This window comes from Furipterus horrens, unplaced genomic scaffold (assembly GCF_987537825.1).
Source record: "Furipterus horrens unplaced genomic scaffold, mFurHor1.1.pri manual_scaffold_11, whole genome shotgun sequence".
In the NCBI taxonomy this organism is placed as follows: domain Eukaryota; kingdom Metazoa; phylum Chordata; class Mammalia; order Chiroptera; family Furipteridae; genus Furipterus; species Furipterus horrens.
In genome coordinates this window covers 100,946,490-100,961,795 of record NW_028327181.1, presented here as the reverse complement: position 1 = coordinate 100,961,795, position 15,306 = coordinate 100,946,490, and the positions used below count along the sequence as shown (strand labels likewise).

The 15,306-nt window shown below is 65.5% G+C and overlaps 2 protein-coding genes across 4 annotated transcripts in view; one reads left to right on the top strand and one right to left on the bottom strand.

Moving 5' to 3' along the window:
* Positions 1 to 11,486, top strand: part of CSNK1D (casein kinase 1 delta) — a 24,931-nt gene extending 13,445 nt beyond the window's left edge. Inside the window, exons 3-10 of one of the 3 annotated variants that reach the window (XM_090290692.1) lie at positions 797 to 945; positions 1,318 to 1,546; positions 1,831 to 2,001; positions 2,317 to 2,465; positions 4,052 to 4,223; positions 4,730 to 4,869; positions 10,671 to 10,822; positions 11,364 to 11,486. In XM_090290692.1, the coding sequence (XP_090146818.1) occupies positions 797 to 945; positions 1,318 to 1,546; positions 1,831 to 2,001; positions 2,317 to 2,465; positions 4,052 to 4,223; positions 4,730 to 4,869; positions 10,671 to 10,760 (1,100 nt within the window). In that variant the 3' untranslated portion in view covers positions 10,761 to 10,822; positions 11,364 to 11,486. Of the gene's footprint in view, positions 1 to 796; positions 946 to 1,317; positions 1,547 to 1,830; positions 2,002 to 2,316; positions 2,466 to 4,051; positions 4,224 to 4,729; positions 4,870 to 7,154; positions 7,217 to 8,265; positions 8,511 to 10,670; positions 10,823 to 11,363 lie in introns of those variants that run through there. The other 2 variants (XM_090290694.1, XM_090290693.1) reach the window with 2 other exon arrangements.
* SLC16A3 (solute carrier family 16 member 3) lies at positions 11,070 to 15,306 on the bottom strand. Its single transcript, XM_090290704.1, has 5 exons — positions 14,568 to 15,306; positions 13,455 to 13,708; positions 13,045 to 13,188; positions 12,008 to 12,766; positions 11,070 to 11,793 (listed from the first exon to the last, which is right to left on the bottom strand). The coding sequence occupies exons 1-5, from the start codon at positions 14,783 to 14,785 to the stop codon at positions 11,531 to 11,533; spliced, it is 1,638 nt and encodes a 545-aa protein (XP_090146830.1). The 5' UTR covers positions 14,786 to 15,306; the 3' UTR covers positions 11,070 to 11,530.

The following is a 15,306-nucleotide window of genomic DNA, read 5'->3' as shown; positions in this document are numbered from 1 at the left end:
GAGCCGAGCCGGTCTGCTGGCGGCTGGTTCTGCCGCTTGTTCCGTCTGCAGGTGTCTCTGTTTGGCCTTTGCTGAGGATGTTTTGCCGTCTCTACTTTGGTAGAAGGCCGGTTTATTCTGGGCTTGAAGGCTCTTCCTCCGTGTGCTCTGATGGGAAGTCTAGTCACCCTGTTCTTTGTCCCTCAGTACGTGACAGGTCTCCTCGCTGCTTTCAGGATGTTCTCTGTCACTGGTGACAAGCGACTGAATTGTCAGGTACAAGTGTGATGTTCCTTACAGTCCTTGTTCTTGGGGTTCATTGAGCTGTTTGGGTCTGTGGGTTAAATGCTTTTGTCCAGCTACTTCTTCCCATGTGATGCCGGTCCTCCCTTCTCTTTCCTCTCCTCGGGGCCTGAAGGCGTCCCACGCTCGCTCCGTTGGGGGTTGCTGTCTGTCACATGCCTTGAAGTTGACATGGCAGGTCTGCTGCGGCTCCCACCCTGTGTGTTTTTCATCTCGCACATTGTAGAGTTCATCATTAACAGTTAGACTTGAGTCTTTTGTGTTCCTCCCACGCCACACTAGCAGGATGTTGATCACAGGGGACCCGGGGCGCTTCTTCCACCCGGGCCCCTCTTGCCTGCCCCTCCTTCTCCGTCCTGCATCTGCCTGCGCCCCGCTCACAGAGTGGGCCATCTGTCCTCGTCCTGTGTCCCTGTGACGACCACCCACCTGGCCCTTGTTAGTCACAGTATGAGCGCCGGTGTGTCTGAGTCCCTGACCCAGGCCACCTTGAAACGCCGCGCGTGTCTTCCAGTGGGCATCCCCACCATCCGGTGGTGCGGGGCGGAGGGGGACTACAATGTCATGGTGATGGAGCTGCTGGGGCCCAGCCTGGAAGACCTCTTCAACTTCTGCTCCCGGAAGTTCAGTCTCAAGACCGTCCTGCTGCTGGCCGACCAGATGGTAAGAGTCTGTTGTTCAGAAGTGACTGGTCTGGCACGGGGGCTCCTCTCCGTCCGCCTGTCGTGCACAGGGAAGAAGTGACAGGGTGGGTTGGGTTTGGAGAGCCACCGGGGGGCACCGGACTTGCACGTGTGGGGCCTGGCTCCCAGAGGCGGGACTGCAGCCGGGACAGTGCTGCGGTGCTGTCCTTCCGCCCGGGGAGCCCGCAGGAGGGAAGCGCCTGGGCTGCTGGGCTCCGTGTCCCGTCTGGATTGCTGCGTGACCGCCCGGTGGAGGGGTGCAGCTGCGTGGCTCCAGCAGGCCCCCGGCGCCGGGCAGAAGCCTCCTCTAGGCCGTGGTCGGGCTGACCCCGCGCTGCCGCCCTGCTTGCAGATCAGTCGGATCGAATACATCCACTCAAAGAACTTCATCCACCGCGACGTGAAGCCAGATAACTTCCTCATGGGGCTGGGCAAGAAGGGCAACCTAGTCTACATCATAGACTTTGGCCTGGCCAAGAAGTACCGGGACGCCCGCACCCACCAGCACATCCCCTACCGTGAGAACAAAAACCTCACCGGGACAGCGCGGTACGCCTCCATCAACACGCACCTCGGCATCGGTGAGCCTGCCGCCGGCGCGGGGAAGGCCCGCCTCGGGGGCGGGGGCCGGTCAGCACTCGGGTGGCAGAGCGGGGACTCTGAAGTGTGGGCGTGGGTGAGGGATGGCGCTCTGGCCGCTGTGACGGGGCTGTCGCGGCTCCCTGACCCCACATCCAGGGCAGCTACTGGTGGAAGGAAGGAATCCAAGTGTATCTCTGTGTTTTTAGAATTTGTTTCCACAGCGAGTGTGTGTTTGCTGCTACTGACGTGGGCCAGCCTTGGCTCATTTCCCTTCTTTTTCCAGAACAATCTCGAAGGGACGACCTGGAGTCACTGGGCTACGTGCTCATGTACTTCAACCTGGGCTCCCTGCCCTGGCAGGGGCTGAAAGCCGCTACCAAGAGGCAGAAGTACGAGCGCATCAGCGAGAAGAAGATGTCCACGCCCATCGAAGTGCTGTGCAAGGGCTACCCGTGTGAGTGTCCCGGGACCGGCGGGGGCAGGGCGAGCCCCCACCTCCTGTGGCAGCATCCGGAGCCCTAACCCAGGCCACTCGCGTAGGCTCCGTGGAGCTGCTTGGGGGCAGGCAGGAGGGGAGCCAGGCTGCCCGGGGACGCAGCCCTTCCTAGGCTTTTCCCGAAGCCGCAGTGCCTCCCGGGGTGGCCGGCAGTTCAGGGTCCCTGGGTCGCCCCCCAGTGGGAACGAGGGTGGAAAGCGGTGCTCTCGGGCGCCATGTGGGCTCCCAGTCGGTGGCGTGGCTGCTCAGCTCGGAGCTTCTGTGACTCCCCAGCCGAGTTTGCCACGTACCTGAACTTCTGCCGCTCCCTGCGCTTCGACGACAAGCCCGACTACTCGTACCTGAGGCAGCTCTTCCGGAACCTGTTCCACCGCCAGGGCTTCTCCTACGACTACGTGTTCGACTGGAACATGCTCAAGTTCGTAAGTGGCCTTGCGGTGTGCGTGGGGGCGGCCCTGGGAGCCGGGCGCTCCTGCAGGGCTCGGCCTGTGGGGTCCACCCGCGGGCGAGTGGCTCCGAGACCCGAGGTGACCGTTGAGGGGCAGAGGAGGCAGGCAGGACAGACGTGGGGCTGCCCAGAGCTGGCGCTCCCCCCGAGTGCCGAGTCTCCTTCCACGGAAAGGCCCTCTCGTTGTTCCCGCCGTCGGCCCTGAGGGCCGTGGTGCTGGAGCCCGGGGGTGGGCGGCGCCGCTCACCCCGTCTGCAGCGTGGGGTCCGGCCTTGACCCTGTTGCTCAGCGTGGTCACTGATCGCTCGTGCGAGTGTTGCGGGGGGGGGGGGGGGGGGGCGCGGACTGCAGCTTCTTCCCCCGGAACAGGCCGTCCCCCCACATCAGCTCTGGGTTCAGTTAATGAATCTTCAGACAGCGTGGCCAGAATTCCAGGGGTTTTGGAATGTCTGCTCCTTCTTTTGTTAAAAGCTTATTCTCTGTAGTCCTGAGCTTAAAACAGAAATTGGAACCTTTCCAGAGTGACAAAGTCTGATTGAGGAGCAGAACCTTTTTTTCAGAGGATGCAAAACAGGAGGGCTTGTCCCCGCCTTGGGGTGCGGGTGCTCGTGCACCGTGGGGTCTGTCTGCCAGCCCGGCCGTCCTGACCCCAACCCGGCCCGGCCCGAGCTGTCCACGGAGAGCCAGGCACTGGAGGGGGTCAGCGTCTGGACATCAGGGTGGACCCCCGTCAGAGCCGCTGGAGCCCCCCCTTCTGAATGTTCCTCATATCAGGGCCCGGCACACCTTTTCTGTAAAGGGCTACATGGTAAATAATTTCAGTTCTGCAGTTTGCGTGGGTGCCACAACCACCCCACTGCGGCTGGAAAGCCGCTGTGAGCGGCGCGGAGACGTGCTGCGTCCGTGGGACGTTTGCGGAAGCACATGTGTCTAGAGTTGGCTCCAGAGCTGCGTGCAGTTCGCAGGCTCACCTGATCGTCCCGGGGTGTGTGTATGAGCTTCAGTGGGTGGAGTCCTAGCTGTACCACGTGACACGCAGCGCTCTGCACAGCCGCGTGTTACTCACTGAGAGCATAACTGGCTGCTTGTGCCGGAGTCCATCCTGTGGCCTCCTCGTGGCATGTGCCCTGGCGCGCCATTCATCCTGGGGCCAGGGGTCTGACCAAGTGGAGCCCCCGGCCAACCAAGGACCACTGCTCACGCCTGCTTCTCAGGTTGTCATGACTTCCGATGGGTCCCTGTCCTCCTATTGAGCATTGACAGAGAAAGCCACTCAGCTGGCTGGGCGTTGGAGGTTTGAGGAGCTGCTGCAGCCGCAGGCAGGGTGTCCTCTGCTGCACTGGGGAGACAGGAAGCCCAGCGCCTCGCTCCCCAGGTGCAGGACCTCGGTGTGCTGCACATTTTCCTGGAAAGGGAGGAAAGTCTCATTGACCTGGATGACTTCACAGCATACTTATCCCAAATGCCTCTGGTGTCCTTCTCTCGGGCTGCAGGGGACGACCAGCGCCTCGGGACATTGTTCACCAAACCCCACTCATTCTCCTCCACTTGCCTTCCCAGGGCGCCAGCCGGGCGGCGGACGATGCCGAGCGGGAACGTCGGGACCGCGAGGACAGATTGAGACACTCCCGAAACCCAGCCACCCGCGGGCTCCCTTCTACAGCCTCAGGCCGGCTGCGGGGGACTCAAGAAGTGGCTCCCCCCACCCCGCTCACCCCTACCTCACACACTGGTGAGTGGTCCCGGGGCTGCCAGCTCACGCCACGGGTGCCTCCTGCCGCCTCAGCAGGCAGTGGGGTTCTGTTTGCATGTGATCTAGGGGCAGCAGCTCTGAGCAGGGTCTGGGTGGGGGGGCTGCGCCTCCTGGGGGCGCCCGTGTGGCCCCTTCAAGTTGTGCTCACTCCCAAGAGGGACAGGCCAGTGAGCACATGGGGCGGCACCTTGGGGAACCCCGCCTCTCATCTCCTGACACACGTGCCCCATTTAGCCCCTCGACACCCACCCATCCCCACCTGACAGCATCGCCAGTGGAGCCCTGGGCAGCCCTCCCCTGGGGCCGCGCCCCCGGGCGTACGCGAGCAGGCAGCATCAGCGGGCGCCCTCCTGTCCGTGGCCACCGAGCCCAGGGGTGCGGGCTGGTGCAGGAGGCCCTGGGCTGCCCCGGGCTGCGTGCCAAGGACAGAGCCCGGGGGCGCGTCGGGAGGCCTCACTCGCCCGCCTCCCCCCCGCCCCCCCCAGCTAACACCTCTCCCCGGCCCGTGTCCGGCATGGAGCGAGAGCGGAAAGTGAGCATGCGGCTGCACCGCGGCGCCCCTGTCAACATCTCCTCGTCAGACCTCACGGGCCGGCAAGACACGTCCCGCATGTCCACCTCACAGGTACGCGCGCCAGCTTGCTGCGCTGGGACGCTGGCCTGGGGGCTCCGGCGGGTGTAGCGAGGGTTTCGGGGCGTGTGAACTGATGAGGGGCGCTGCCCCCTGGCTGCCACTCGCCTTCTCGGTTGAGAGCCTCCGAGAGTGGCTGTGGGCACGGGACTCGATCCCCGCCGTCCTGGCCGGTGCCGGGGCCTCTTCTCCTCTGCTGCCCGGGCCCACGCTGGCCTCGGAGGCCCGGCGTCTCCCCTGCCTCCCCGCCACGCAGTGCCCGGTGGCTGCGGTCTGTTGCACACCGCCAGCCGTGGACTCTCGTCACCCTCTGCCCGGCAGAGCCTGGCCAGGCCGGGGGGAGGGGCTGCTGGTGTCGGCCACGTGGTGGTGTGGACGGAGGCCCGTTGGGCCCGGCACCTGGTGACGTGCTGTAGGCGAGGGTCCCAGCTTCACGTCGCTGTGCGTGCGCGCGTCCTCCAGGGGCCCGGCACGCGTGTCCTCCCCGTTTCCTTCCATCCACGCTGTTTCTCACTCGGGCTCCGTAGCTGCTCTTCTGCCTTGCAGGCTCCTCTGCAGTGGCTTTTTCCTCAAGAGCTTCCCGGGCCCCTCCCGTGGCAGGGCAATTACGGGTCAGGAGCCTGCTCCCGCAGCCGTCCCCTGGGGCGTCCTGGGGGAGCCCAGCCCCGGCTGGCTGTGCCCGCCACCCCTGTGGTTCCCCGGGATGCTTCTCTGCAGCAGGCCTCTGGGTGCTGGCTGTGGCTTTTTGGCGACTGGGGTGGCCGGAGCACAGGGTCTGAGAGGCACGTGGACCCACTGGTCCGGCAGAGGCCGCTGCTGCCCACTCTCCTTCCCAGACCCTCCTCTGACAGTGGTTCTGCTGGGCATGGGCGGGGCCTGTGCCGTCGCTTTCTCCCTGAAGGTGCAGGGGTCTCAGCCCCTGGTTCCCTCGCCCCAACCGCAGGACCCAGCGGGAGGCTTTAGGGCTTCCTCCCCCGAGTCCTGGAACCCATGAGTCGGCAGCTGTCTACCCCCACCTGGGCGTGTGGCGGCTCTGTGGCCCCGGGACACTTTAGGGGGGACACCCTGAGTCGGGGGGGGCGTAGGGGGCTCAGTCTGGACTCGACGTCTGCATGTTGGGGGCCCAGCCAGCAAAGAGGAAGAAAGGGACGGGCTTACCTTTCCTATGAAAATGAAGCGTGGGCGAGGTGGAGGCCCTTTGGGTGCCAGGCACCTAGAAGTGTGGGTCCAGTTCGTCCCCACGCAGGGCAGCCCCAGCCCATCGGTCCCTGCTGGCCACACAGTTCCCAGGCTGTTGCCAGGAAGGTGCGGGGTGCCCCCAACGTTTGCCTTGGCGGTTGGGAGGCTGGGCAGTAAGTGGGGTCCTCCAGCTCCCCTGGTTCTGCAGCCTCCGTTTACACTAACTCCCCAGAGAGAGCAGGGGAAGGAGAAGCAGCCATGCCTGTGTCCCACTGGCTCACTCGGGGCAGGGTCTCCTCTGTGCCCTCAAGGAGGGGACGCGTCCGGTGCGACCCGCCCAGCCTGGCAGGTGGCTCAGCTTCAGTGGAAAGGGGCTTGGAGCCGCCACCAGCCCACCTGTCAGTGGGGTCCCTGGCTGCACCTGTGGCCATCGCGCACTCAGGCTACAGAAGGGTGGCCGCTCCTCCTGACACCCGCTTCCTTCACGAGGGCAGCTGGTGCTGGACCAGCCTCAGGGGCCTGAGTGCACGTGTTCCCCAGCCCGGAGTGTGAGTCTGGCCTGTTTGGCCAAGACGGCCTGAGCGTCCAGGGCATCTGGTGGACGGGCTCGCGTGTGAAGTTGTTCTCTTGGTCCCGCGGCGCTGACAGCAGCGATGCCGGTTCCCAGGCCACTTGCTCCTTGCATTAATTTTCACGCACGTCCCGTCGTCCAAACAAGATCCCGTCCTCTCCCTGTGTCCTGAGGACACGCGGCCACTTCGTGTGTCACAGGAAGGTGTCACCCTCCCCAGCTGCCCAAGCACTGGCTGCTCCGAGCTGGGAGCGGGGCTGGGGCCGCCGCCGGGTACTGGGCTGCGCTGAGGGTGGAGTTAGGGGGCTGCGCTGGCCCTTCGTTGGCCTTGGCGGCAGGTCGTCCTGAAGGGGCAGCTGCAGCTGCTCTTGTTTGGGGGCAACTCCCAAAAGGTGAGGTGGAGCTCCCGGGTGGTTCCTGGGGTCCCCTCGGAGGCACCCCGGCAGTGACGGCGGACCCGGTGGAGGACGCGCTTCTGCAGGCAGAAGGCCTTGCGCCGGGACCGACAGCTGTCTTTTCCCCACCTCAGAATAGCATTCCTTTCGAGCACCACGGCAAGTAGCTGCGCGTCCCCGTCGGAGGCGGCACTGGGTGAGTGTGCTCACGGCAGCGCCCAGAGAGCCGGCGCCAGGGCGGGCGGGAGCCGGCCCCTGCCCCCGTGGGAGCACGCAGCGGGGCTCGGCCTTGCATGCCCGGTGCTGCAGGTGCAGTGAGGGCTTCCACCCGGCTCTGCCCCCGGTGCGAGGTGCCCAGTCTGTGGGGGCAAGCGGCCCACAGGGAGTCCGCGAGCGGGGTGACTCTGGCACCTGTGCGCTGTGTGGGTTGGAGCCCCTGTGGGGAGCAGGGCCCTGGGGGCCTCCACGTGCACTGGCTCTGGGGCTCCAGGGCACCCCCAGGCGCTGCGCCTTGGGTCCGGCCGTGGGGGTCGTGTGTCTGTCACGCTCTGCTGCGTGGCCATGCTTGGGGGCCTCTGCTGCGCCTGAGGCTCCTGCGGGCTCCGCAGCCCGGCTCTGTCGTCTCTTCCTCCGCGTTAATTTCTGTCTTCCTTGCTTTGTTTTTCTTTTCAAACTTGGTCTCTGCCCACCATCTTGTCCCTGCTGTCGTGTGTACTAACCTGTCAGCCCAGACGCCTATTCCCTGCCGGTGCGCATGGCTGGGCGCCCGGGTGCGCTCCTCAGGGCCGCGCCGGGTGGCCCTTTCCCACCGCTGGGGGCTGCAGCTGGGCTCCGGGCCACATGGAGCCTGCTGCGGCGCAGACACCCTGGTGCTCAGGGGGCCGTCAGGGAAGCGGGTGTGTGTCCCAGCGCCTCGGGGGCCTGGCCCCTCATTTCAGAACACCAGGTTTTTTGGGGGGGGGGTGCTGGGATCAAGCATCTCTTCCTGCTTCGACTCCGGTCCTGTCGTCCCCAAGCTGATCGGCTCCGCCTGCATGCCTCACCTCCTTCCCTGTCTTCCTGTCCCTGTTCTGCTGAGCACATGTCCTGGCCGCAGGGGGCGCTCCCGGAGCAGCTGGGGGTGCGCGTGTCCAGAGTGGGGCTGGGCAACCCCTGTCCCCTTCCTTCAGGGCACTCACTGACCGCCCAGCCTGGCCCGGCCCTCTGGCCACATGCTGACCTTGTCCTGTGCTTTGGCTCCGACAGATTCCTGGTCGGGTGGCTTCCAGTGGTCTTCAGTCTGTCGTGCACCGATGAGAACCCTCCTTTTTGCTGTGAAGGGCAGACAATGAATGCATGGCTGATCTACTCTGTTACATGGCTTTACTAGTGACGCTCCCCGGTCTAGGACACCGGGTGCTCTCCAGGCCGCCCACTCAGCAACGCCCGTGGGGAAACAGTAAACTAAACCGGACAGACTCCAAGCGCTGCCACCGCCTGGGCTCCACTGAGGCCCCCGTGAACTTTAGTCATGGGCCTGGGAAGAAACGCAGAGTGCAAGACACCTGCAGGAACCAGACTCCCGTTCCAGAGCCCGCCGGCCCTCCCTGCCGCGGAGGCGCTCCGCGCTCCCCGATGAGTCTGCTGTAACCATCTTCTACTTGGTTCTGACAGTTTTGTATCATTTTGCTAAAAATTATTGGCTTAAATCTGTGTAAAGAAATCTTTTTATTGTTTTCTTCTTGTCTGTTTCTCCGGTCTTAAAAAAAGCTGTTTGACTTCAAAGAGTCCCGACTCAGACACCAGCGTGGAGTTATGTGTAGCCCGAGGCGGGCACTGGCCCCCGTGCCGCCAGCGATCTACCTGCTGCTGCTTGGCGCGGCGCACTGGAAGGGGCATCCTCCCAGAAGTGGTCAGGTGTACACGTGCGTGCAGTGTGTGTCTGCGAGTGTCGTGTGCTGTGTCCTGTGACCTCACCCGGTTTTGGCCTCCCCGCCCTCCCCAGCCGTCTGAGCCCTCAGGAAGTTCGGCTGCCGGCGAGTGCTTCCGGCAGAGCCGAGCACCGGGCCCGCCTCCTCGACACAACGGTGGGGGCAGAGGCCGCGTCTGGACGGCCCCGGGGCGCATGCGCCTGCTTTGCTGGTGGTGGTTGCCTCAAAGGCTTTGGATCTGGGGGGCACTCTCTGAGCAGACTGTAAATATTAGCGGTGCCGAGCGGCCCTTCATGTGTCTTAGCATCCGTGTGCTCAAAGCCAAGGGCAGGCCGGCTGCCTGGATGCAGGCTTGCCCAGACGGGCCTGCCCAGGGGAGTCCCCTCCGGAGTGCCAAGAAGCAGGTGCCCCGTGGCTGGAAGGTCCAGGAGGGTGTGATGTTGTGCTTCATGAGTCCAGGAGCGGAGGGGCCCTGCCCCGTGCTCTCACCAGAAAGACCCTTGGCGCAGGCGCGCGTCTCCCCGTGGCCGTCCCCTTGTTTGCTGTGTAGGAGGCCCCGGGCGGTGGCAGCCAGTAGACAGGACCCTCTTCTCGGGAAAGGGGTGCAGTGTGTGCATTCGTAGGTCCTTCTGTTCTGTGCATGTCCCCCACTGCAGGGGCGCTGGAAACTGGGGGCTCATAGGAAGCGAGGGGCCTGAAAGGTATTCCAGTCTGCGTCCCTCCTGCCCCAAAGCCCTGCCGCCCAGGAGTGCTGGTCCTGGGATGCCAGATGGCGGTGCACTGACGCACAGGGTTTGGGGCCCAGGCCAGGCGGGTCAGGGCAGGTCGGGGCTCCCCGCTCGGAGGCGTGGCAGCTGCGTGCGGCCGTGGGCAGCGTTGTGTCCTGTCACCACCTGCAGGAGCCGCAGTGGCGTGTCTGTAGCCTGTGTCAGTGGTGTCTCGGACCTTGTGTTTGTGTGACCACTGTATTTGTACTTCTGACACCGTGTAAATAATAAACATATGACGACGTCTACCTTTCTTCCTGCCCCCAGCACGTGGTCTTTATTTCCTCAGTTGGCGAGTTTTCAGTGTGTGGGTGATGCCATGGAAACACAGCCTGGCGCGGGGGTCTACCCCTCCAGCCCATCAGCGTGGGAGGCTGGGATGGGGTGGGACCACTGCACCTAGCATCCAGTCTGAGCCCCCACCCTGGGGTGCATGGACCCCAGCCAAGCCTCCCAGGTGTGCTGACCTGACTGTCTCAGAGTCGCCAACAGTGTCCCCAGGGCATGGCTGGGAGGGGCCAGTCTACTGGGGCCAGCAGGGGCGAAGCCACTCAGGGTGAGGAGGAGGGGAGACATCCGTGGGGGTGGGTGCTTGGTCCTCAGCCGGCCAGCAAGCCTGGGGTAGCTGGGTGGGGCTGGTCCGGAGAGGGGAGCAGGCGTGCCCAGCCCAGAGGGCAAGGTGTCCACTCCACCACTTCCCTCCCCACCTCCAGTTCAGGGAGGTGGCTGCTGAGACCACGGCCTCGGGGCTGCAGCTGGGGCTGGCATCTCAGCTTTGCCAGGGGCCCGACTGGCCCTCCTTACGCAGCGGGTCAGCAGCCGCAGGGCTGTGCCTACCCTCGTTCCTGCCCCCGGAGGGGCAGACCCGGGGCCGTGAGGCTGCAGACAGGCGCCTGGCCTCTGCGCGGAGCCCCTGGGTGGCGTTGCGGCGACCGAGCTCCGGACGTGAGCCCTCGCTTGCTTTTCATTGCAGAGGAGCAGGGACGTGGCGTCCCCCCGGGTGCCCGCGGCCTGCCAGGGTCCCCGCTGCCGCCCCCGGCGCCCTCGACGCACCACCTACTGAGGCAGCCCCAGCGGCCTCTGACCGGGTCCCAGCCACGCAGGCAGCTCTGGCCACGAGGGCAGGTGGGTGTGCGGTGCCTGGGCAAGGCCGGCGGGGCTGGTGGGGAGCACGGGAGCAGATGGCAGCCAGCTGCAGGGTGGATGAAGGGAAGGCAGGAAGTGCGTCCTCCCAGGGGCTCCCGGGGGCCACCGGAAGGGCCCTTGCCCAGCAGCACTTGGCTGACATGCTGGCAGGACCAGACCCCCTTCGTTGGCTGAGAAAGGGAGAGTGGGGGTGAGCAGTAGACTGTGTCCCTTCGTTCAGCCAAACTTGGCTCCCCTGACACGCAGGTTTATTCCAGACCTTCCAGAGGTAGAGGGAGCTTTGCCCCCCGACACTAGAGAGGGTGGGCTGGGGCCCCAGGTGGCAATGGGCATGGTGGGCGCAGGCAGGCAGGGACGGAGGGCCTGGTGCAGGGCTGCCCCGGCCCCACCCCCAAGAAAGTCTCCGAAGCCAGGGTTTCTAGGTCCTTGAGCCCAGACGTGGACACCGGGCAGTTCTGGGGTCAGCAGGCTAGGTGCCTGGTGCAGACGGCTTGTAACCTCGAGCTTGGCTTCACCACAGATCTGCTTTGGAACGACACGGTTCCCACCCGCCACCTCCCCTGAAAAACACTGATGGGTGACGATCCGCTGCTGGGAGCTGGGGCCCCACCCGAGCTAGTCCTGTTTGTGAAATAAATACAAGCCTTGACGCCTCCGTCCAGCTCCCTGTGCCCTGGCCGCTCCAGCTCAGACGCTCGTTTCCAGGGTGTGAGCGATCTCCCCTTTTTCCTCAGGCTCCGCCTTCAGGAATTGCTCTACCTCCCTTGAGTCCACCCTGTCCCTGCCGTCCGCTGGGGGCTCGTGGTGCTCCTCTTCCGTGGCGGCCCTCGCAGGCCTCCTCGCAACGCAGAAGACGTTGCCCAGCAGCAGCACCAGGGCGGCCGCCAGCACCTCCGTGCCGGCGAGGATGAACACGAACTGGTAGACGCACGTGGTGTCTAGGAGTTTGCCTGCGGAGGGGACGGTGTCAGCTTGCCAGGCCCCCTGGAGCCTCCCTCGCGCCCCCTTCATTGCTCACACCTGCCTGCTACGTGCCGGAGGGTGTGGTGGCCCCGGGCTATGCCAGGTGAGGGCAGGGGTTCCCCACAATGACTCCCCCCTCCTGGGATGAGCAGGTGCTGGATCTGGGGGTCTGGCCGGGGCCCCCACCCACCACCGCCTCACCTCCGGCCGGGGGTCCGATGAGGACAGCGACGGCCTCCAGCAGCAGCACGAGGCCAATGGCGCTGGAGAACTTGTGGGTGCCCACGAGCGCCATGAGCACCTCGAACTGCAGGGCCCCCACCATGCCGTAGGAGATGCCGAAGAAGACGCAGAAGACCACCAGGCCACCGTAATGGCCGGCCGTGGAGCCTGTGAGGTCGGTGAAGCCGTTGAAGAACATGGCGAAGCTGAAGAGGTAGACGGAGTAGGGCCGCACCCGGGGCAGCCCTGTGACGAAGCCGGCGGCGGGCCGGGCGAAGATGTCGACGCAGCCCAGCACGGTCAGCAGGAAGGCGGCCCGGGCGTCCGGCACCCCCAGGTCCTTGGCGTAGTTCACCACGAACACGGGTGGCACGAAGAGCCCCAGCACCATGATGGAGGCGGCCGCCGCATAGACCACGAATCCGCGGTCCCTGAAGACGCTCAGGTCCAGCAGCCGCCGGGATGGCCTCTGGGACGTGGTGCCCGAGCCCGCGCTGGCCGCCTCCAGCGGCCTCATGAGCGCGGCGCAGGCGCAGCAGTGGAGCAGCAGCCCGCCCAGGACGAGGAAGCCGCCCCGCCAGCCGTAGTGGTCCTGCAGCAGCTGCCCCAGCGGTGACAGCACGCTCAGGAGCACGGGGCTGCCCGCCGCCGCCAGCCCGTTGGCCACAGGGCGCCGCTTGTTGAAGTAACGGTTGAGCATGATGAGCGATGGCTGGAAGCTGAGTGCCAAACCCAAGCCTGGGGGGGCGGGGGCAGGTGAGGCGCTGACCTGGCCCACCTTCTCCCCAGCACAGGCTCCCGAGTAAATGGTTCTATGTGAGGAGGCCCAGTGTGTGCACAGAGCCCCTGGCACGGGTGGACACGCTGGGAGAGAGATGGGGAATGAGGGACAGGCTGGAGCCCGGGGGTGGGCATGGCAGGGGGCTTCTCCATGGACCTGAGCCATCGCCCGTGGCCATTGGGGAGCAGATGGGCCCCTGGCGCCCTGCCCCTCCCCGCGGGCCAGCCCCGCTCACCAGTGAGGACCCCAGCGGTGAGGTACAGCTGGATGATGCTCCTGCAGAAGGATGCGGCCACCATGCCCAGGGACGCCAGCAGGCCGCCCGCCAGCATGACTGGCCGACAGCCAAAGCGATTCACACACACGCTGCAGAGCGGGCCTGGGGGGGACAGCGGCTGAGTGGTGAGCCCGCCCCTCCCTGACACCCCCGGCTCGGCAGACGCCCCAGGAGAACCAGCTGCACAGAGCGCAGTCACAGCCAGACACCTTCCTAAGCAAAGCGGTCCCACAAGAGCCCCGCGTCAGCGGCCCCCTTGCTGGTATCTGCCGAGAAGGGCCCGGCCTCGTGCTCTGGGGCTCGCAGCTCGGCAGGGGCGGCTTTCCCACCGGGCCCTGGGCGGCCCGGCCAGCCTGGCCAGCGCTCACCTGTCCCGTAGAGCATGGCGAGCAGGAGGGACGAGACCCAGGCAGTGTCGCTGTAGCCGATGCCAAACTCACGCATGAGTTCCTTGAAGAAGACGCTGACTGCCTTGGGGAAGGCGTAGGAGAAGCCCGTGATGACAAAGCAGCCTGCCAGCACGGCCCAGCCCCAGCCCCCGTCGGGGGCCTGGGCACCGGTTGGGCCATCATCCGCCACGGCCCCGCCCATGGCAGGAGGGCTGCTGCCCTGTCTGGAGTCCCTGAGGAAGGAAGCCAGGCTCACTGGGCTGTCGGGTGGTGGCCCAGCCCCAGCCAGCAGTATGGGAACAGACACAGCAGAGGGCCGGTGGGCCTGCGCCCCTTCCCTTAGGCCTCAGCCCCCAGCGGGCGCTCAGCTCTGGGGGCTCCCGGGCAGCCCGCCTCTGGCCCTCACCTGTGCTTGGGCTGTGTCCCCCCTCCTTCACCAGGGGGCTCCCACACAGCTGAGGCTGTGGCAGCCAGCTCTGGGGAGATGCAGCAGGCCCCCAGGTGTGCCCCTTCAGACCTAAATCCAGGTGCGGCCAGGCTCACCCGGGGCAGCTGGCCGTGCCGGGTTAGGGGCGGACTGTAGTGCCACCAAGGAGACGGTGGGGACTGATGACAGGTCCCCGTGCCCTCTGTCCAGGTGGGAGGACCCCCAGGTCACCCTGTGCAGTCCGCCCCTACGCACTGTTACGCACAGAACACAGTTCCCCGGGGAGAGGCCGATGGCCTGTGCCCTCCGGGGGAGAGCAGCCTGGGGGAAGCAGGGGCTGAGCCCAGAGGCCCGTCTGCCACTGGATTTGACACGTGCAGCAAGGGCAGGGCACCCAGGGATGGGATTCCACCCCGGCTACTGGGGGAAACCGTTCCTGCCGCCAGGCAGCCCCCACCATCTGCCCCAAACCCCACTGCAGCCCAGAGCTGACTTCATCCCCAGGAACCTGGCTCCTTTGAGGTGCAGGAACTTGAAATCTGGGGCCAGGCTTCCGGCTGGAGGTTGACCCTCCCCGCCGGTCTTGACCCCTGCCCTCTAGCCTCCAGCCGATCCTGGCACCAGAAATCTAATCCCAGATCAGCGTGGTGGCCTTGTGTCCCCACCTCACTGCACAGAAGCTGTTCCAAGGCGAGTGCGCCTCCTGGCTGCGGGCGTGGCGGAGGGCAGTCCCGAGGCCTGGGCTCGCTCGGGTCGCTGCCTGCTGCCGGCTGCAGCTGGGTCTGTCCCGCCGGCTGTGCGTTGTGAACCGGCGCTCTGTGGGAAAACCCAGTCCTGGCGTGTAAATACTACACCTGCTCTGAGGCCCAGAACCTCTTGACATCCCTTCCCCTCAGGCCACCTGCCCTAGGCTGTCCGCTGTCCTGGCTCCAGCCCTGCCGCTCTCCTTAGACAAACGTGGACCCGGCACAGCCCCTACCCCCCAGCCTGCTCACAGGCGCTGTGCCTTCTGCGTGGAGTGTGCGTCTGATTTGGTGGGTCTAGGGGGGTGTCTTTCAAGGGTTTCCTTTGTGATTCCAAGCAGTAGCTGCTGTGCCTGGATACCACCATTTGATGCCTGGACTCCAGGGTGACAGCAAGACAGACACAGCCCCCCGCCCCACCCCAGCTGGGCCCAGAGGTCCAGGCCAGTGCCGAGGGTGCCAGTTTTGGGGAACCCGAGAGAAGCTCTCCCCTCTCCGGCACCCAGACCTCAGTGCCCTGGGTGCTCTGGAGGCTCCTGGACGACAGGAAGCAAGACGGGGGTTGTTGCTGAAGCCAGGGGCACTGCAGCTGTCCAGGGGACAAGAGAAAGGTACATGGGGGTGCCCCGCCAAGGGAGCCCCTCGTCCTCCTGCAAACTTA